The sequence below is a fragment of the Aptenodytes forsteri genome, unplaced genomic scaffold (assembly GCF_000699145.1).
Source record: "Aptenodytes forsteri isolate BGI_AS27 unplaced genomic scaffold, ASM69914v1 Scaffold15, whole genome shotgun sequence".
Taxonomy (NCBI): Eukaryota; Metazoa; Chordata; class Aves; order Sphenisciformes; family Spheniscidae; genus Aptenodytes; species Aptenodytes forsteri.
Window position 1 is genome coordinate 26429713 of NW_008795129.1, and position 23113 is coordinate 26452825.

Consider the following 23113-nt stretch of genomic DNA (forward strand, 5'->3'; position numbering starts at 1 on the left):
ACAAGACTTGGGGCTTTTTGTTTCTCCACAGAAAATGTGTGATATGTCCTTCTGATTTTTCTTCTGCTACTAAAATTTAAAAAAAAAGTTCTATTAAAGAAAGTTAACTTTATTTTTGGGCCCACAGCTTTTCCTCTGAAATGTGAAATATAAAATTATACAGGAAGAGAAACTTTGGGACTTGTCATAAGCTTTTTGTTACAATCCTCTTTTATAGATAATAATAGAGTTTTTAGAAATATCTTGGTTGAATGTAAGAAATACTTTGTTTAGAATCATTTACATGCTTCATTTTGCTAACTATTTTCTTCCTTTCTTAATGTGTTGAATTACTCCTGCTATTTTTCAAGTTTAATCTAAAGTGCTCAGATACCAGGAGGACAGTCTAATTGCAAAATTAGACTTGTTCTGTGAATGAATTTGTCCCCCCGCCCAAAAAAAACCCCTTGGTGCAAATTAATTTTAAGTAAGTTCTTCATGAAGAAAAAAATTAAGTGCATTGCAGCTGTATGTTGGTAAGGAAAGAATAGGCTCTGATGGAATGAGGATTAAATAATCATGTGATTATTCCTCCTCTACTTGTCATGAGCTGACATTCATGTGATCAGATGTGTCCTGCTATGCATACTAATTAAATTGAGCACTTTTAGCAGGGGAAGAGCATGCATTCCTGCGTTCAGTTAATGGAAGGAAAGTGCATCAAGTTATTTATTAGTGCTTTGGCCTGATGCGTAGCCACTATACTACTTTTATGTTCTCTGTTCTCCTTTCTTCCACTACTTGTTTTTAGCCAGTGGAAGTATTATCTTCTCCTACTTGTAGTCTAACAGATGTAGAAATTATTTTTTTAAATGTACAGGCATTGTGCAGTTGCAATGACAGCTTGACAACCTCATTCTCTGTAATTGTAAAAGCTGTAGTAGGTCCAAGTAGATTAGACTGTTTTGTTGTAAAACTTGATTTAAAAAAGAAAAGTATTTTGATCTTGATCTGTTTTTAACAACTTCTCTGAGCTCTTAATGGTGTCGGTAAACAGCGCGTATGTTAAGAACAAGGTTGGTGGAGGTCTCAAAATTGGTATTTCAAATGAAGGATGTGATGAACAAGTACAGGAAAACCAATCCTGGGAGCAAAGCTCTTGATAATTCTCTGCCTCAGAGCATGGTCTGTCTTCTGAAATATTGAACTGCTGCTGCTTTTTTCATTTTAAGATTTTCTGTCTGTTGTGTCTGGGTATTCTCATACATATATAATGACTCCTCCCTGTCTCCCAACCTACCTAATTATTTTCACCTCATTACTATGTGGCAAAAAATGTTGGTTGCAGCATGGGGACAGCACTTCCAAGTGCTTGTCCCCATTGCCTCAAAAGTCTTAATTAAAATATGTCTGTATGAGCTGACAGCTGTAGTAATGTTCGGAAGACCTATCTGCTGTGTGGGCAGATAAAACTCCTGCACGAGCTACCTGTGCTATAATCTGTCTTTTCATTTGCTCTGTAGCTGGGCTCCACAAAGAGCATTGCTATAAAAGTTTACATGCTGAAACGGAGTTTTGCAGTTAAGGTTTTACTCGGAGCAGTGAGATATGGTCTCAGGTTTCTCAAGAAGTCCATATCAAATCCCATTTATAAGTAAAGAGTAAATCACTTAAATGAGCTTTTACTGGGGTTTAAATGCTAATGTCAATTGTGAGCAGTGAAATCAGTTCAAAGAAGGGTACAGCTATTTTGTAATTAGAGAGATGGTTTGCCTTTGGGATCATTGCTGGTGGTGACTTGTATACAAGAGTGTTGGAAGAATCTATACAGATGACAGCCCTGGAGAAGATGTCTTGAACTGTTCCTGAGCTCAGGTCTAAATTTGCAAGGCTGGCACATGCAGAAAAGTAGAACTGCCTTGTACTGTAATTTCAGTTTTTACTAGTCTGTAAACTCTGCCAGTTTTAATCTGCTTTCAAAGCAGAACCATGCGCTGACTGATGGCATGATTAAAAAAAAAAAAAAGAGGGTATCCTATTATATTTCTACCAAACTTTTCTGGAATTTCTTTCAAAAATCAAGTTTATGAATTTCAAAGTTCTGTGTCTGAATTGAGTTTAGCGCTGTATTTAGAGTATGTGGTCAGATAACACAGCTTCTGTTCCAATATAAATGTCATGCTGCCTGCATAGCTATTACAATTTATGCTGAAGTTCCATTATTTAGTAATAAAAGGTACTAAATAGCTTCTATGGTATGGTTGCATTGATTTCTATATCTCTTTCTAAGTAGATTAAAAGTAGTACATTATATGTCTTTTATTCTTTATCCCTTATTACCTAGTGGTTTTGGCTTCAGCAAACTTGGAAAACAGAATTGAAAATTAGATGCAAATATCTTGTCACTGTTGTCATCAAAGCGTGTTTGTTTAAGCTCATGAGAACTACCTTGTGGTACCCAGTTTGATGGGATTTCTGTTCTCACATGTGACTTCTCATCTTTAAATGCTGTGTATAATCAATACCAAACATTCAAGGAAACCTTATTGAAGCTGGAAGAGGAATAAGAAGTTGAAGCTAATAAAAGCAGAAAATAACATTTCAGCATAAGAATACTGTATTTTTAGAAAAGTCCCAGTAGACTTGAAAAGTTACTACCGTATTTCCTGGTTAAGTAGTAAAGAGGCAATAGTGGCACTGAGAGGAGAAAAGCAATGGTGCAGCCTCTAGTGTGAAGCTGTTGAGGTCTCGAGCTCCCAGAGCTTCTGAAGATAGAAAGTGTGCCTGGGAAGAGATGCGGGGTGCCCAAGAGCGATTCTGAGTGCTTGGCCTACAGGTGCTTCAAAATCTGTGTCCTGTAGTGTATAACTCCACCTTTAGTGTTCCTCCTTGTTCTTCTTCCTGTCTGACATTCATATGGAATGATCTTTTACTGTCAAAATACAGGATGGTGTTTTTCTTTGTGTTGCATTAGCTTAATGGTGCTGGTTGGGTTTTGGAATGTTTTCTGAAAAAGCATTAAAGTCCTTCTCTGTGCAAGTCATAGAAAACGTTCCTGGTTTCACTTGTTTAATTATCTTTTTTCTCAGGAAGATGGTGTGGGTGGTGGGTTTTTTTGCTTGTTTGTTTTTTGTTTGTTTGTGGGTTTTCTTTGGCATGGCATATCAAACTTCTATATTGCATGAGTCTTTTTTAAAAATAAATGCTGTTACTCTTTTTTTTTTTTTATAGGTCCCTTTTAGTTGTCCACTTTTGGGCACCATGGGCTCCTCAGTGTGCTCAAATGAATGAGGTTATGGCGGCACTAGCAAAGGAACACATGCAGGTTACATTTGTGAAGGTAAGTCAGGCAGTTGAGCTTGTTTTAAAGAGAGGAGAGCCATTATTACAAACTATGAGTAAAGTATTACAAAATATGGGTAAAGTTGTTTTTGAAGTTCCTTTCTGGCTTCACGTTTAAAGATGTGAGTTGAACATATGCAAGAGATGCATCAATAATCTGTGGGATGAAAGTTCTAGGTTCATCTTTCCAAACTTGATATTGCAAGCTTAAATAACACCTTCATTTTATTGTGCTGTTTAAAGAAAGAAAAAAAAAAAATCAGGCTACTAAGATACAATGATGGATTTTTTTCACTAGCTACTCCATATAAAAAATAGACTTTTAAATTTCTATGTCTCTGCAATGTCGCACTCCTTCAGTTCTGTAGATAGACATATTTTTAAAGCATGATTTTTATCCCTGGTTTTGAGATTAATTTGGCAACACTGTTCTTTTCAAGTGTGCTGGAGATTTCATTTGTTCCCATGATGTTATTAGTTAGCTAAATAGATCTCAGAACTCATAGAGATTTTCTGTCTGATACTGAAGATGAACAGTAATCTTCATGAAGTTTAAAGGAAGATAAATTTAAGTCTGTGCAACATTGTCACTCTAAGATGACAGTCATATAGTGCTGGATGGTATAAACACAAATGAGATGCTATATTTTTGTGAGATTGTCTGCACATCCTAGTAAGAGAACCAGTGTGGAGGGAAAAATGAATGCACTTCATCCACATGCCATTCATTTTAAAACAACTTTCTCTTGTTAATGAGACACTTCTGTGATTATGAGGGGAGGGAGTAATGGAGCAGCCAGCTGTGTATGAGTATTTTAATTTGATTTCTTACAGCCTTTAGGTTTTGTGGGTTTTTTTTAATGATTCCTCTCTCAGTTGGTATTTCTCTCTGTAAAACAGAATGACAGAACTATTTTAATGGTAGTATTTTATTACTTAGAGCTTTAAAAGACTAATTTTCAACATTTTGAAAATTCAAGATGCTTAAATTTATAGAGTTGCTATAGATTTAGTAGGCCCAAGAAAGTTTGAAAACTCTCAGTTGCCTCGTTATTATTCATATTCATATATTATTTATTTATGACCCTTATTATTCAGCTGTAATTTATTTTTTAATAACAAGGTTCCGAAGTGATCAAGTGTTGCAAAACTAAGACAGTGGCACCTCCTTTCCCCCACTCCCCTCCCCCCCAATATTACGGGTGTACTTGTTTAGGGATAATAAGCTACTGAAAGGCTTAGGTGACTTTTCTTGATACTTTTTTTTGTGGAGGGGGCTCCTCATGGGGAATGTATTTGATTTTGTAGGTTCTTTATGGGATTTTGGTCTGTATTCCAGAATAGCCAGTCTGCCTTTTAATTGGCAAGAACCTGTTAAGTCATCAGATGGTTACAGATGACTGACCAACACTATTGTATGGCCTTGCAAATCATAAACAGTTACATTCTAGAATAGAGCTAAGTAATAATGAAACAAATTTCAAAACTGTCAATAAATCTTGAAGTCTTTCTAAATGCAATTTCTCATTTTAGTTGTTGCATAGCCTAACTCTTAAGATCCTTGGCTTGGTTAAAATAAAAGTGTGTCTATATCCAGAAATAGTTAGAAACAATGTTTTGGAAAGTTGTACAAATAAGAGCAAGTTACTGAAATATGAAATCAAATCTGTTCCGTATGTGTGAACCTCACCAGAGTGGAACGTAAGTATCCAAGTAAGTAGGAAGTTTTACTGGAAAAGAAAATTAATATTACAGGTAGAAGTCATTTAATCATTTGCCACTTGAAAGAGAATAGATAATTGGAATCTGTATTTACAGCTTTCAATTTATAGCTTTAGTTTCTCAGTTGATCCCGTTGGAGCATTGATTTACAGAAATAGAGGTGAAGCTTGGACTTTCAGTTTTGACTTATGTGCTGGGTTGCTTCTGTATTTAGTGAGTTCATTAAAAGCCTATATAGCTGGAGCAAATCAAACATGCTGTAATACTGAAATATTCAGAGGTTCACTACATTTTGGTTAATAGTGAGAACAATCACAGTATTTTCTAAAATACGTAAGGATGGACGGGGTGGGCAGAAGCAAACTGTTCAGTAGCTCTCTTGATGCTTGTTCATTCACTGTATAGTTTATGGAATAAGAATTTGAAAGGCTTTTTCTCCTGTACACTGGATTGCAGGTTTCTGTTTGAAACATTTAGATCTATTACCACTTTTTTAACCATTCACTCTGCAGTTGTTACAGAGCTAGTGTCTTAAACAGTCTTGTACTAGATCTTCTGTCACTCAAGTAAGCTTTTAGCCTATGCACAGAAAATCACAAATTTGAGTTAATTAAAAGACACATTTTCTTGGCAAACTACTACATTATATAATTTCAAGGTATGCATTTGAATGCTGAATAAAATTAGAACGAATAATCTCAACAAGCTTGCCACTCGATACTCAGTAGCCTTGCAGGAGTTAAAGATAAAATTTAGTAGACCTCAATAGCTTATTGAAGAAACTCCTTTTTTTCTTCATAATTTGCAGAAGGCTGCAAATGTCAGTCATGATGTACTGCCCCTTGAAATTAGTCAATAGAGCAAACAGCAAGAATTGCTGTGGGCAGAAAATAAGCACTGTAATCATGACATAACTGGGGTCAATGATTTATGGATTTCAATATAGTAGTAGCTGCATATGATTGAAAATTTACTAGGTCACTAGTGCACCAAAGATTTTATTCGCAGCCTCCGGGCATCTTTTGAAATGTGCAACAAAATAAAAACCTCTGAACCTGTTTTGACACTGTGTAGGCTCAGTGGAGGACATGCCAACCCAGTGAGTCTCATTTAAATGCAAATGTGTCACAAACTTCTGCATCAGCTCCTTTTTAAATGTATAAAATGCCTAGAAGAACATTCTAGACAGGATTGGCATCCACAGTCAAACTTTAAAGAAGATTATGAAAATAATCTTTTTCTGTTTTCTGTTTTGTTTTTTTAGCTGGAAGCTGAAGCTGTGCCTGAAGTATCTGAAAAATATGGAATTAGTTCTGTTCCAACGTTCTTATTCTTTAAGGTAAGAGAAAATGGATTCCATGTGGACTCTTAATATGTATACTTTTTTAATACTACTACCAGAGGAGCAGAACCTTAAGAACTTTCTCAGTGAAGAAAAACTTATGTATCTGATTTAAGTCTATCCAGTGGAACCTAAAAAAGTGGAAAGAAATGATTCTTACACTTTATGTGTAGTATTTCAGAGCTTCCTTAATTGCTTTGGGATTCTTACATAGTTTTTATTTTAGTTGGGTCAAAAAATTTTCAGTAATGTTTCTTTGTCTAGCTATAGTTCTACAACATGGCAAGAACCCAAGTAAATAATCTCTTGGTAGAAATGACAAGTCTGTTTGGGTCACATTTGCCTGTGATAATAAAATTCAAAATATTTTCTTTAATAAATTCTTCTAACAGCAAATTCACTAGCATTAAGAGTAGGCAGCCAACAGAATGGTATGAGTCTTGGAACTAAAGTCTGGCTAAAAGATCAATACACTAATCCACCCTGCATCTGAAAATCTATACTTTATATGGTGGTTTTACTATTTTTTTTATTACAGTACAAATTCTGAATTTAATCCTTTAACACGAGCCTGTGTTTTGGTTTCCTTAGAATTCTCAGAAAGTTGACAGATTAGATGGTGCACATGCCCCAGAGCTGACAAAAAAAGTGCAGCGCCACGCGTCCAGCAGTTCTGTTTCTGCTGGCTCTAATGACGGTGCAAAAGAAGATCTTAATGTGCGTCTAAAGAAACTCATCAATGCTGCCCCTTGCATGCTGTTTATGAAAGGGTCTCCAAAAGAACCTCGCTGTGGTAAGGATTTTCTGAAGTTCGTGTTCAATGTGACACCACTTGCTTTGTGCTAGTTGTCAGTTTTACTCAGTTTTGGGGAGATGCATCCCAACGGTGTCTTGTACACCTAGAAGCATTAATGAAAGTATTTTCATATTGCTTATGTGCTGCTAGAGAATTGCTATTCCCTTAGTTAAATTTTGGAAATGGAATCGCAGAGATTAAGGGCTTTCTAAAGAATATGTGATGTGCAATGCTGTCCTCGAACTAGCACGCTTTTCTGGAGGTAGCTCAGTGTTTATTCATGACATATTTTGTGCATCAAGTTACGCATGTTGAAAATGTAAAATAGTCTGAAGAGAATGTTTCAATTCAAGAAATAACAAGAATTGACTAACATCTGGGATTACTGTTGCCATTTGGAAAAAGAAAATAAAACTGTACTAGCTGGTGAAATTGAAAGACCAGTAGCATGTGTTTCTGCTACCGTGGAAATGCTTGTTCTTAAACCTAGTTCTCTTAACACTTGCTCACTGTTTAGAGTGCTTGGTTCCTAATTAACTTGAAGCGTTGATCTGTATGGAAAGCACGTGAACAAATGTTAAAAACCAAAATTTTTAAGTACTATGAAGCTGCCATCCTTCTGCTCATGCAGTCTTAAGAAGTTGCATTGCAGAACTGATTTTGTAGGGCCTTCTGTGGTGAGCTGCAGGAGGTAAACAGAAGAGTAACACTGATGTAGGATGGAGATTGCTTGACCAAACAGCACTCTTGGCAGCTCTTGTTTGGTTATGGCTCCCTTGTGTTTCACTGTAGCTCTGGGGGTATCGTTTTGGCAATTAACACCACCACTTTCCAGATTGTCTCCTTTGAGTGTAATCCTTGCCTGCCTTGCAAGTTTATCTTCAATTGTCAGTCTGCTTCTAACCCACCGGTCTTTTTCTACTGATATCTTACAGAAGTGAACATTTAGCTGCTAGTTTCCATGCTGTTGTTTTCATATACGTTTGTTCCCTAAGGCCCATATTCCATCTTGAAAAAACAAGGAGCAAAACGCAGTGTGGAAAAACAGCCACTCCTCATCTCCAGAGCTTCATTTGGAATGGGAAGACTGAAGAGGTCTTATTCTGGGGATGGTGGCAATAAGATATAATTATAAAATTCTAAAACTGAGGGGAGGTAAAGGCAATGGGGGGAAAAGTTGCATTGACTTTTACCTCCTTTCTCTCCCCAAATTGGTCTAGAGGTCAAATGTTGCAACTTCTACAGTTACTTCTCTGCAGTAGCTGGCTCTGTGATGACTAAGATTGGATTCCTTTGCTTAGCAAACGTGTATCCTGTGGGGCAGATCATATCAACTACATTGCTGGGCCAAAGAGATGAAGGAATTGTGAAACGTAACAGGAGAATAAGAAAAGAATTAGCAGTAGCTAGCTCCTTACAGCCAAGCTCCTGAAGAAAGGCCTGTGGCATATATTTATGGAACCAGTAAAGAGATAACTGCTCAAAAAGTTAAATTGTCATGCAAAACCTCAGTTATTTGTGTCTAAAAACAAATAATGAAAATACCTGTTTTGTCCATCTGTGCATGAATTACTGTAGCATGCACAGGCTTGAAAAATTCATCATAGATGTTTCTATATCATGGCAGAGATGCATGTGAGCTAAATGTGTTTAAAACACTGAGGAGGGAAATGAGGACTCATGGAACTATTCTTTTTGACCCTCTTCTGGTAAGGGCTCAGCAGGTGCAGCCTAGAGACAGAGCAGTGCTTCTCATGTCTGGTCAGGAGTCCATGGGTGCTTGGTTCAAACTGTTGGTGTGGTGTGGCGATTTATTGATGCTATGTTCACATAATTGCCAAATATCGTTGTGGTGTGCATGCACTGCTAATGTTCCAGCCGTGGAAGATCTCACCACAGTTTGAAGTATTAAATTCAGTTAACAGTTTCAAGTGCAGACATCCCTGCATAGCTGCTTCTTGTGCTTTCTGTTGGAGTGCATCCAGGAATTTTCCAAAAGAAACTGAGTGGAGAACTATGTAAAGCAAAATGGATGAAATAGTATAAAAGGACCTAAAAGAAACTGATTTTACATATTATGTCCATTTATCTTAATCTGGAAGGATTCAAATTGTCGTATCATCATGTACTGCTAAAAGGGGGGAAAGGGAAGGATAATGATATGGAATGCATCGATTTGGTGAAGTGAGAATAATGCAGTAAGATTTGTGATACGTGACTTGCCAAACAGCCTCTGCTATTTCGCATTGTATCTGTGAAGGCATTCTACTACAGGAGAGCTATTTATGTAGTTCTATAGATTTCTAGTTATTGAAATTGAGGATTGGGTCCATAGAGTAAATAAGAGTCTTTTCATTAACTTCAGGTAGTTTTGGGTCAGGACCAGTGCTTGGCAAATGAGGGAGCTGAGCAGAGAGGCGCCAGTGGTGAAGCTGCTGGGTGAGCCTATCTGGATTGAATTACAAAGAGGAGCTTTGGACTGATATAGTGTATATTGGACAGGAGAGGAGGAGAGTCTGTCTGTCAAGCACTGTTAATTGGAGGGAGTTTAGTATAGCGTATGCTGCCCTTTTTGAGAAGGAAGGCTTATATGTAAGTCATGAGACAATATTTGAAAGAGAAGTAGTGGCTAAAGCATGTCAAACATGCGTGTCAATCTGGGCCACGCGCTGTAGAGGGTAATCCTGCCCTGGCGGAGTGAGAGGAGTCTTGCAACTCGGTCCAGGCTACTTCAGGTTGATGAAGCACTTGCTTACAGCTTGTGTGCAGCTTTTCTTATTGCCTCTGCCCTCTCTGCCTAAGTGTACTTTCAGCTGCTTTGTAAAATGGCATGCAAATATTTTAAATCTGCTTTTTCGGATGTTGCTGGAAAAGGGTTATAGAAATATGAGGGGAAATGCAAGATCCTGTATGTACTGAGGCTTCCCATACCGTATTTGGCTTCTATTGTGTTGATATCCGCACACTCTATTTTTCTCTTTCTTTTTCCCTGTCTAATTTCAAGGCTGCTATTTCATTTCAGTGCACTAATAGGTCCCAGAATCACTTCAGTAGAAATAGTTTCAGAAACAACCACAGATTTCAGGACTTTCATGTTCATTGTGCTGTTGTGTATTAGCTTGGGATTCTAGCAGTTTGTGCATAGGCATTTGCTCCTATGAAAAGCTGATGAAGTTCCATCTATTTATGTATAGATAATTCTGTATTCATATTATGTAACAATACGGTTATAGGTGTGTGAAAGTTACATATCATCATAGGAATTTATAGATAATTTTGTAGGAATGGAAGTTTTGGCTTATTCTGAAGTAGGCTCATGAAGTCCAGCTGTATGTAATAGAGCACTGCTCTGATGAGCTCCTAATATTTATGAGTACATTTAGGGTGTCTACAGTTTAGGTTATTCAGATATACGTGCTTTAAGTTTAACTGTGTTGGGTGCTAATGTGGCACTACTGTTAGTGAACCTGCTGTGCTTGTGCTGTGAGTTGTTTGGTAGGTGCATGGCAAGCAGTAAGAGTAGAGCATGGTTCTTGCTGTGTCTGTTGTGAGCTCAAAGGTGTTGTGCAGGCAGTGGTGAGTCTCCTCTGAAGTGTTTGTGTGCCCAGGTTCTCCGTTACATCCGAGTCAGCCTCTGCGTCAGTGTGATCAGTTGACAGCACAGGCACACCTTTTCTCCTTTGGATTTCTGTGGGTGTTCAGTAGAGAGCTGGCTTTCTGAAGGGCATTGAGCAGAAAGCTGGGCAGATTTTAAAGTTATGTAGAGAAAAGACTGTTACTGTTTCTCATGTGTTTGAATTTTTGATGGGAGAGAATTGTGAGGCTATTTAAAAAAAAAAACAAACAAAAAACACAAAACAAAAAAGATGTTGAGGCATCAAGGTTAAGGATAGTTAGGTACTTCATCATAAACTCAATATAGAAAGCAACTTAAGAGTATAACACAGGTTCATTTGCATGTCTTAATATGGTAAAGTAGATATTTCTTCAAGCTTTCAGTTCTTACAGTTGATCCCTGGTACCCTGTGAAAAGTGCTAAAATGTAGTGCAACACATGAAGCCATCTGAACTTACAGCTCTTAATTTTGCAGTTAAATACCGTGCCTGCTTTAGGCTGGTGTGATAGTTTCTGGCAGTAGTTGGGAGATGTTAGTAAGTTGGGTCCATTAAACTTCCTGGAATAGCCAAAGTCTTTTTCAAGGTGAAGGTAATTTAACATTTTGTCAAAGATGATATGGATCTGTTATAACAGTAGTAGAAGTAATAAAAATAGAATTAAATAAAAGGAGCCATGCTTGTTTAAAGGTGAAGATATTTTTGAATTTTATCTATTTTGATAAAAATAATGCACTTGCGTTCGAGTCTTTAGTGCAGTTGGCAAGTAGAGGGAACCCTATCCAGCAGTGTATTTTGGAACCTTCTTGTAGTTTGTAATTTCTTCATTGGAAAAGCCAGCTAAGCATAGTGTAAAGTAAGGTTTGTCCCCTCGGCTGTGTGTTTACTGGCAATTGTATGTGGTTGCTATGTATGTTGTATTATTTCAGCAAATTCATTTGGACTGTGGTAGTAGTTGTTTATTTGCTTCATCAATACTGTAATTTATTTAGGGTGTTTTTATTGGTGTAGAATCTGGAGTGGCACTTGTGATCATCTAGATAACTGCTTAAAACACTTTGTTAGCAGTTTAATTATTCCTTGTAATACATGTGTGGCATTTCTTCAGAAATTCAACCTAAATCTTTTGTTATGAAAGTAAAGCTGTTCTGGCACTTTATCCCTAAGCATAACACTTCCAGACTGCTACCATAACCCTTCAAAATGAAACACAACCAATCAATCTTCCTAGTTTGCATGTAATTGCCTACAGCTAAAATAAAGCCTTCCCCCCCCCAGTTCCTTACAGTAGAAATGAGTTAATATATTGGCGATGGAATAACCATCAGCAATCAGCCTTTAGCTGTTTACTAATGAACTCCCAGATGTATGAAAAATTTCAGAATCTGTGTTTTACTTCAGGCTGTACATGAACTTAACACTTCAGTTGTAGAAAGAAAAGCAACTTAGATGCCATACATATAAATACTACTACTTCGTATCTCAATAAACTGCAGATCATGAAAACTGCAGAAAGCTGTAGTAAAAATCCATATTTCAAAAACTAATAGGTGGTCTTGCAAGCTGAAATCAAAGGTTATTCTTCCATGGCACTTTGATTCTTTTTCCCATTTAAAGCTTCTTTTTTTTTTTTTATTCCTTTATTAAAGCCTTTAAGCATTGTCTCTTTTTTTTTTAATATTTATATAGACGTTTTCATTTGTCTGCACAGCATTTGTTGGAATTCTTTGAGGGAATTGGTAGGATTGCAAGGGCATTTGAATCCAAAACAGAATGAGTTGGCAAAGATATAAAACACATTATTATCACATCAATTTATGGACAAATTCTCATGGATCCTTTTTGCAAACCATATGATAGTGTTGTCTAGGTGGCTTCTACTTCCTTAGAAGGGATGTGCATGCAAGCAACAGTGGCAGGTGTTGAAATACTTTAGGATAAAGACCACGTGTTAGAAATGAAGCAAAATTCCCAAATCTTTCAATGTGTTGCAATGTACTTAGCGTTTTTTCCCTGATTAGCATAATTTTCATAGCAGAGTAAATAGGTTGTGGAGGAACAGTGGAGTTGCAAATCAAGATTTGATCATCAGTCCTAAAGAAGTTGGCTTCCTTGTGTTGTAAAGTACAGCAGACCTCTTCTCATCTGTTTTCTTACGGAGTAAATATCTGCAATACATGGTGAAACATCCAGTAGGCTGATGTCTTCTCTGGAGGACCGTTTGTGCTTCTGTGTCAGTGGAAGTGTTATGTGGATGAAGATGATTTTGAACATCAGTCTAAGGTTTCCTTTCAGGTTACCCCATAGAGAATGGACTAGTGAACATAAAGGGCACAGCCTAGGTGTGGGTGGTGTGTATGTTGTGTGTTTTGTTTTTTAAAGTGACTCTGAAGAGACTCTCTCAAGACTAATGATTTGAAAAACAATCTATCTTCTTTTAAAAAAACCCCAATGTTTCATGAGAATGGTGAATTTAAAATAGAGTAGAATTGTTTGAAAGTTAAATTTTGTGTGGGTTTCCCTCTAGTGTAAGAAGATTTAGGTGATTATAGACTGCAAATTCTATACTATTAAAATTTTCATACATATAACTTTTTACAAATAATGTGATGATTTTTTTAGGAAAAAGGTGCTTAGTTACAGAAAGGAGAAACTTTTCTTCTCAGGTTGGCCACATAATAAACTTATAAAATCTGGATGTTTACATCGTAATATTCAGTGCTTAATATCCCACTGAGAGAGTGTTGTCAGAGTAGGACATAATGAAGATCTGTCATAAAGGAAAACAAAACATGGTATGAAAATGTCACAAGGGTAGTAAAATAATATTAAGTACTCATGTGAACATAAAAAGTTTAAAAAAATAAAAAAGGAATTTGCCTTTTACCATGAAGTAGGAAAGGGCATGCTCTTAAAGCAAAAGTAGTAGAAAACATTATAAAAGCCAAGTTTCTAAGTTACACTAGTGACACAGTAGTGGGTTTAAATCCTGGTTCCCGCTTTGTGTGTCAACTTCATTCACATTTGGTGTAGGAGAAGTTTAGTAGTAGCTGGAGGAAGAAATGACAGGGGTAGAGAAAGTGATGTGCAATTAGAGGAATGAAAAGAAGGCTACTGAAGATGCTGTTATGGTCATTGAGAAGCTTTTATTCTTTGTGAATGCTCAGTGAGAAGAGCTGGAAAAGGCAGAACAAGGGAATGCATTTAACTTTGCTTTAATTGTATGTTGGAACAACAGAGACGCTTCCATAAAGGTTACTTACTGTGTAGCTCTCTAAATAGAGAAGCACCAGACTTGCCAAGCTGTCTGTATACTTTGGTTTTGTAATCCCAGTAATAAATACATTTTTTGCCCCTTTATAACATTTGAGGGTATTGATAGAGCAAAGAATAACAGACTAGAGCTGTTTTGAACTTAGTACCTAGAAGAATTGCATTTTTTAAATGAATAAGGTTTAGTACAGACATGGGAATGCTTAGTTTAAAATTATATGTAATTCATCTTTTTGTGTTTGCAGGCTTCAGCAAACAAATGGTGGAGATACTGAACAAACATGGTATTTCATTTAGCAGTTTTGATATCTTTTCTGATGAAGAAGTTCGTCAGGGGCTGAAAACATACTCTAATTGGCCAACTTATCCGCAATTGTATGTAGCTGGAGAGCTTATAGGTGGACTTGATATTGTCAAGGTTAGAAACTGAGAAATTCTTAATCTTGTTAGTTGTCAGAAGCATGTTTTTCTTGCTTTTTATATCTGATTTTTCTTGTCCCCAATCTCCCTAGGAACTTGAGGCATCTGGAGAACTGGACACAGTCTGTCCGAAGGCACAGAAGTTGGAGGACAGGTGTGATGTATTATGTCGTTATTTTAAGGGTGTCTATTTTTGAGGTTTGGTTTATATGGGGAATGTTGGTTTATATAGGGGGAATCCCTTATATAAATTCCTGTTCTGTGACCTTTGACTTTCAGAAGTGCATCAAGATTTTCTTTAATTACAGAACTTCTGCAGTTGTTTAATATGTTCTGTTTTCTGTACAGTAAAGCATCACTTAATATAAAGCTATACTGTCATATATGTATTAAGCTATACTGTTCCAATAGGCTTTACTTATTATATTTGTAGTTTGTTAATTTTTAATTATAGCAGGAATATATAGATTCCTTCTTGTCTCTCTTTTAAGAATTTATTCTTTAAAGATAACTGGGAAAATAATCTTTTAAATGAAGCTAATAAAAGCTACTAGTGTTTGGTATAGACTTCATAACTATGATATCACTAGAGAAAATATCTAGGCTTGTCTCCTCATTTTTCTTGATTGCTCATGTCCTTCAGTTCCTGTTTTCTTTCACCTTGGCAGCATGAATATATGCTGCAGCAGTAGGAAGTGTGTTGCTTCCTGAATCAGATGTAATATCTAGAAACCAATTTGTCCTCTTTTAACCTTCTCATTTGAAGATTCGCTCTTGTTTGAAATTCTGATGTGCCCCAGGCAGTCAAGCTCCAGATATCTGACAAGTCATTCTGTTTGAGAAGTTGCTAGTAGACGTGGCTTTTTTTTCCCGGTTTTTATGTGAATAGTGCCATTAAGACATGCAAAGGGGGGCTGGTTTGCCAAGAAGGTGGCCTGTATCTTGAAGGCAAAGCATATGTTAGCATAGATTCTCTCTTGCTGAGGTTGGTAAGAGCAAGTTTTATAGTGCTCTAGGTGTGATCTGGTTCTGGTTCTCTTGCCTTCTCAGCACAGTGGAGAAATAATTTAATGCAAGCCTTTTCGGTATGGTGATAAAGTATACTTACTTTTACAACTGTGTATTTATTAATTCCTTTTTAATTAGTTCTACAGCTGAGGTTTACCTTTTGTTACTCTAGTAGGGTAACTTGTAAATTGTTTCACCAAGGCCACAAAAAACAATCACTACCTTTTGCAGTTTGAGATTAAATTATAGGTAAAGATGAAATTGTCTGCCTTTTAAAAGCTTATTTTAGAAAGTTTCCTTTAGTCTCTTCTTTCCTTTTTGCAAACTTGCATAAGCTGCAACTTTATTGAATTTATATATAGCCTTTTGCTTTGCTTAATCTTTTTTTGGGAAAAAGGTAATGGGAAGTGTCCTCTGCTTACCTAATGTGTTCTGATAGATTAAAATCGTTGGTGTAGCTAAATGTCTCCCTAAAGGAGCAACAGCAGCATCTTTTGAACAGGTGTGTGAAGTTTTTATCAATTTTATCAAATTTTGATGTAGAAGTGGCCTGAAGGAAAACTGGCTAAAAATTCACCAGACAAGTCACAAATAGCTTCTTATTGTCTAGTTTGTTCTTCATCTTTTAGTAGGTGTTTGTTTCTTTCTTAGGTGAGGTCTGTCTTCTGGTGACAACTGAAAGTTCTTTTTCCATGACACAGATTAGTTTTTCTTCGTAGCTAGCCTCATACTTAACTTCTGAGCAACTGACATCTCTTTCAAACTATATTCACTCTATCAGTCACTCATAGGAAAAACCCTATGAGGTAGTTACTCAAATATGTCAAGACTTAATAAAACTAAGGAATATCAGTAGTAGAATCTATTTAATGCTAAATTATGTTCCTTTACTCAATGTTTGATCTCTTCCCATCAATCAACTGCGTCTTCTTCACTTGAAAATACCCTTGAAAATGAACTGTTGAAATCGGCTTGATTTCATGAAACAGATCTGGCAGCTGGGATACCAACTCAGATTACTGTAGCTCACCCTTGCTGTAGCTGTTAGTTTTGCTGTTGCTTTTTAACCTAGAGGCCACTTGGTTAGAAAAATTGTTTTGAGGTTTACATGTGCAAAGGCTGTAGGTCACCACCAAAACTTCATTTAGTTTTATTTTGCAATGACCCTGCATTTTCCAGTCTAGAATCTTTTTGCATTGTGCGAGTCATGCAAAGTGACTTTTTACAGAAAATGATCACCTGTTATGCATTTTATAGAGGGTAGTTTGCCCTTAGCCGGAAACTGTTGGATAGGAGTCTTTGCTAACTTTTTCCATCAGTTGTCACAGAAAGCCTTTCCTAAAAGGAGAGAGAAAGGAGGGGATTGGCTGAGGATTGTGCGGGTAGACCAGAAGTGGACAGAGCACAATGGGGCTAAACAGACTTATTCCTGAATTTCAGTAGTGGTTAGTCCGTAAGTCCGTAGATCTTATGACTGATGGACAATAGGTGGTTCTTACTCTGCAAAAGACATTCTCACATGGAGAATGAGAAATGCTAAGTATTACATTCAGTATGTGAAAAAGCAGTATGTCACTAAATATAGACATTGTATTTAAAATATCCTAAAATGATGTTTCTCCTTAAACTTATTGCTGCTTGATACTTAGAGGTCAATCTAGAAAAGTAAATTGTTGCTCTAAAAGTAACAGGATGGTTCAAATTCATTCACTAGAGTTACTGTAAGTGATTTAAATGAATAGAGTTGCTTATAATAATGCTCTAAATGCATTTGGCAAAGCTGTAAGTTCCTATCTTTCCACTTTTGCATTTTGTTTTCCTGTCGAAACAAAGCTTGGGATAATAACTGAGCTGTTTTATGTCTGTCTGTTTCATGCCTTCTGTAGGCTTAAAATCTTGATAAACAAAGCTCCTGTGATGCTTTTCATGAAGGGAAGCAAACAGGTAAGAGTAAGTGTTGCAGAATATATTACATTTAAACAGTTTTTTTAACAGTGACAATTGCCTTTTTTCCCTTGCTTTCCTTGCTTAATGAAAGTTAATGGTGCTGGGAAGTTAGTTATTTGTCTTTTTATTTGATGCTTCTATAAGCCATAGAAGAGCAGTCCCTATTTTACCTGATGCATATATATTGCTAAAATGCTGATAGCTGTGTTACAGTAAAATCAGGGTATTTGATGCCCTGCAGTGACGTCTGTCAATTGATCTACAATTCAGGAATGAATGGAAGAACTGTGTATGTCCTTTTGGTCTTAGTTATTGATTGTCTTTGCAGATAATGGATTTTCTTCTGATGTTCTGAGTGCTTGCCCCTGATGGCTATCCTACTTGAGGCGTACACTTTGAGGGTTGCCCAGAACTTTATCTCTGGACGCATGTTTCTTGAAATTTCCCTCTGTTGACCTAATTGGATTGGGTGTCCTATCCTTTCTAACTTCTCTGACTTTATTATGCTTTCACAACTACATTTAAAAAAAGCTGCTAGATGTCTTTAGGGCTAAAGTATAATGCCACATACTATAAACGATCCACTCTTTCTCATGTGCGTGGAATGGTCTATGCCTGGTGTCTTTAAGCTGCACTTAATTATCTTGCTCACTGAAATAAAGATAGTGACTGAAGACAGACAACTGCTAACAGTTAGGATTAAAATAATAACAAATGACTGTAAACCAAAAGGTCAAGTCTATTGCTTTGTGTTGCATACTCAAACAAAGTAACCAGGGGATAAATTATTCCCTTTTGAACAGCAAGGCACTGTAATTCTTCCTGTCAAAATTACTTGAACGGCACCTAACTCAGACTTTTCATTGGAGTGGTGTACCCTAAACAATAATTGTAGTTAGCGATCACATGTTATGAGTCGTTTATATGGTATTTTTTTAAAGGGATATAGAGGTAGGGGACTGAGCTCGTTCACGTGACTCGTCTTTCCATTTCATTTTCTCATTTGTTCCCTGAGCCTTCTCTATGTATTAACAACAGATACTTTTAAGAGTGTTACAGGCTGTTTTACTAAACCATTTCATAGCCTCTGGAACCCTGTGGGTTATGCTGACTCACTGAAACAGTGGTGATGAGCCAGTTGAGCTTAGGTCTTCTAAAGAAATGCACTTCTATCTCCTTTAAAACCTGTTTCTTGCCTACAGAAAGCAAGAGTTTGGGCAGGTTGCTTAACAAGTTTTGATTTTGCTTGAGCTACCGGTGGAGTGAAATCACCAATAAGAAGGGATAGTCTGGATTAAATATTCAATGTCTAAAAAATGATGGGTGTTCTATGTCCTTATACTGTCAATATGAAGAGTTTGCAGTAGATACTTTCAATTATTAATTTCAGTTGGAAGTTGCTGTACATGCAACCTATTTATCAGTTGACCATAGGTTGCTACTCTCTTCAGAATGGTAAGAAAAGGGTAGCGTATGTCTCAAAATAAAACACATCTGTTTTACAAATGCGTATAAGGCATTTATACCCATCATACCTTTAGCTTTGGCTTTTTGAACGTTCAGAAAATAATCAAGCCTAACTAGTTTTCAAGATAGCGTTGCCAAACCTGGAAAACAGATTCACCTTGTATCATTTCACACCACAACTGAGGAAAGTGTTTAATATTCTCAGTGTTTTCATTTATTTCAGCAGAGTATATAGAGACATTCAGTACTGTTTAAAGCTCAAAGAGTATAAAGAAGAATGAAAAGGGGATTAGCAGTATTGTTCATCCAGTAAGGTCATCACTAGCAATAAATTGGTAATAGCTTTAGTGTACTTTGAGGACTTGGAATTTTGTGGATTAAATATAGCAGATACATATTTTAACTTATGTGTGTTTTGCATTCTAGACGGCAAAATGTGGATTCAGCAAGCAAATTATAGAAATCATGAATAGTACTGGGTACGTAAGTGGCTTTTTTAATTGAATTTGGGAAGCCAGTTCTGTTTTAATAACTACATTTTATAAATAGAGAGTTTGGAAAATATTAGTGGAAGACTTCCCCAAATGTAATTTTCTTTGTTTAAGAGTCTTTTTTTTTTTTCTTTTTTTCCCCTAGTGTTGATTATGAGACATTTGACATACTGGAAGATGAAGAGGTAACTAAGCTTCTCCATCATTGAGGATTTCATTGTTGCTTTTACTAAAGTTGAAGTCTACATTTAAGATTATTTTTCTTAGGTGCGGCAAGGATTAAAAACCTATTCAGACTGGCCAACGTATCCTCAATTATATGTGAAAGGTGAACTTGTTGGAGGGCTGGATATTGTTAAGGTAGGAATGGGAGAATCTTGTTTGAGATGTAAATTGACTGTTTAAAACTGTAGAAATGTTTTCTGCCTGTAACATACACAAATTCCTGTGTGGTGGCCCTAGATCTTGAAACCAAATGACTTGGTTGTTTTTACTGTGACTTCTATTAGCTCAACATGCAGTTGAAAGGAGCTCTAAATCTCTAGCATTCTCATACGCCAAGATATAGCAGTGAAGTGTATTTTCTTGACAGCAGTCAGTTACTGTTACTGTAAAGACCATTTTTACCCCGTGGGTGCATTTTTACAGGTTTCTCTTCCTAGTTTTACTTCTGACATTGCTTTTCTCAAATAAGGTGGGCGAGACATTTTTTTCCTAGCAAACAGTCTCATTCCTGGAAGAAAGTAAGGTTTATTGTAGTTGTTTGAACAGACCCTGAAGCAACAAAAATAGATCTGCATCTCTTACTGTGGTTTTTGATTTTTGTAACAGAGCAGGCACAGTGTTCTAAACCCCAAATACTCTTGAGCCCATTCTTGTCTGAATGTTTTATAGCCAATTCCTCAGACATTGTAACTCCTGGGAAGATACAATCAATAAATCTCATTTAGTTCTAAAAATACTGATATTACTTAAATTATATAGATTACTTTAATTTTATTTATTTAACAAGTGTGTGGGTTATGTCAGTGATCAGTAAGTATAGTCTTGGGCATTGAGGAGATGCTGCAAAATGCTTCTCTCACTGGTATTTAAATGTAATTTGTCTATTTGCATTGTTGGACTGTATTCAGTTTGCACCGACTAACTTGTATGGGTAGGTGAATGTTGTCAGTGTTTTAAAATGCATTCCATAATATAGTATAATATGTAATAAAATTGAGACAGTTGTTTCTCTTGAGACGTGGGAAAAGAAAAAGAATATAACTCCACGTTACTTTAAAACTATTTCCCGGTGTTATCTGGCTCTTCAGTAAGTTAACAGCCTTATAATTTGTATTTCAATCATCAAGATAATATGGGCAAGCACCTCTTATTTAGAACTCTTACAAATCTTTTACTGTCTTGTTTGTTTTAATGTGTGGTAGTAACAAAATCTATTAATGGATGGTCATTTTTTCATTTTGTGAGAGGCATTTTGGATGTTGTAAAATTTTGTGTATGCCTAACGTATATTTTGAATTACATCTGGAAGGAGATATACCAGGGGATTTACCTGGTAAAGTTGATAACAACCAATTCTTTTGAAGGCGTATCTTTTCACTAAATAAGTTTCCTCTCTTACTAAATAGACACAAAATAGAATTTAAATACAACATTATGAACTTCAGTATCTTGGTCAAGAGGGACCTCTAGTGGGTCATCTAGTGCATTCCCTTAATAGCCAGTGAATTGAGTTCCTTATCCGTAAACTGTCCCCGTTGAAATCTTGTTAGCCTAATCACGAAATGTACATAGAGAATAATTGCTGTATATATTTCTTTACAGGAATTAAATGAAACTGGTGAATTGTTGCCTATTCTGAAGGGAGAAAATTAATGGAAAAGGACATCAATGGGAACAGAACTACTTTGAACAATTATCCATTTATAGATTATATTGGAGCAATATACAACTTAGCCTTGTGGAACCGATCAGGAGTAAATAAAGATGGCTTATGTACTCTATGTATTTCACAAGACCGTGCTACATATGAAAATGTGTTTCCACTGAAGATACAAAAATGTCAAGATCTTCAAATTCAATTAAAATATAATGCTAAAGAACTTTGGGTTTGTTATTACACTCTTTCTGTGTATTCATTGCATCTAGATGTTTAAGAATTGCGTAATGACAGCACTATCCATTGCAGTACTATATAGGACTAAATTGCATCTTTTTTGGGGGGGGGGCTCAGCTCTCATTAGGAGAATATTAATGGATTTACCTCTGTGGTATGGAGCATAATAATCTTCTGTCCCTGTTAATAATTGTTTTCATGTCTAGTGAGTGAGAAAAAATACTATCGAAACCTTCATCCAGTACACCATTAGGAAGTTGTTATTAATGAGTTTCAGCTGTATACTATGCATCTTCATTATCTAAGTAGGTACAGTAATTGTTAATTTCAGATATTCAACCTATTTTAACATTGCTTTTTGGACATATTTAAATTACGGTGGAAATGAGCCAATAAACACAGTGATTAGGCCAGTCTTTTGGTATATCAACAGTGCTCCTTCACTCAGATGGAAGGGTTTGCTTTCTGGGCTATGACTTTGGCAATTTAAATTATCGTGTTAATATATGAATCCTTCACTTCTGTATTCAGGGGATTTAATTTGTTTTTAATCCTTCTTTCAATACCTGTAATGCTCTGAAATATAATGGACTCTAATAATGGGCTGATCATCAAACCAGCTACAGCACAGGTGTACTTGCAAGTATGTGGAGGAGGGTGTTTCTCTTCAAGAGAAACGTTTTTTGCTTTCAGGTCTTTTGAGTTCTTAGCATCTGTGCGGAGACATTTAATGAGGTTTTTATTTTTGTGTCTGTGAAATACTCATATTTCTGGTTAATTACACAGACACTGCTGTGTGTGACAGCAATATCAGCTGCTGCTGACTTCTAGCTGTGAAATACTGGTTTAAACTGTTTTGAGTGCATTGGCTATACACAGTAAAGAGGACAAGGACACTATATTCTTAGAGAGGTCTAGAACCTGAAGAGGAGCAAGCTGCCTTTATGAAACCCAGAAAATGAAGCACTGGTGAGCAGAAGAGTACCTGAATCTCACCAGTAATACGTTTTGAGGCAGAGGGCTATTGCTGAAAGTCTCTTTTCCTCGCTGATTTTTGTGTTGGTTGTGCTTGCAGAGAAACACCTGTATCTGCTCAAGATTAATGGCCAGAAACTCTTCTGAGGAGTTGCTTCCTTGTTAGGAGGGCTCAGGACTGACTGCGTGCTCTTCAAAATGTGCCAGGAAGAAGAGATGCCTGATGAGTTAGGTGATGCGAAGTTTTAGGCAGCAGCTGAGAAGCAAGTTTGGGGCTTCATTGCTTAAATTCTAAATATAATCTAAATACACTGGAACCTGAAGCAAGACTTAGTCCCAAACTAGTAAAGGTTGACTGCACAGAAAAAGGTACTTATAAACGTTACAGAATTCTTAGTGATTATTTAATTAAATCCAAGCATTAATTTTCTAGGAATAATTTTAGTAATTACTATAAAATAGTATATGTTGTAACTTTAAAACCAATTTTAATAGCTATTAAAAAAAAATCTTGTCCCTCTCATGAAAACAAGCTTTAATTAATCTCTCAAAGTGCATTGCAAATGCATTCAGGAAGTTGTCAGTAGTAACTGTAATCTTTTTAATATTTAAAAAAA

The 23113-nt window shown here is 36.3% G+C and overlaps 1 protein-coding gene across 1 annotated transcript; it reads left to right on the forward strand.

Moving 5' to 3' along the window:
- Positions 1–3190: 3190 nt before the first annotated feature.
- On the forward strand, positions 3191–21505 carry GLRX3 (glutaredoxin 3; the record flags this gene model as incomplete). The annotated part of the gene is made up of 10 exons (XM_019471742.1): positions 3191–3319; positions 6308–6382; positions 6977–7178; positions 14315–14487; positions 14582–14643; positions 17384–17441; positions 19338–19390; positions 19548–19587; positions 19670–19762; positions 21230–21505. Coding segments are annotated over 10 exons (936 nt in total), but the record flags the coding sequence as incomplete, so codon positions are not given.
- Positions 21506–23113: the final 1608 nt, after the last annotated feature.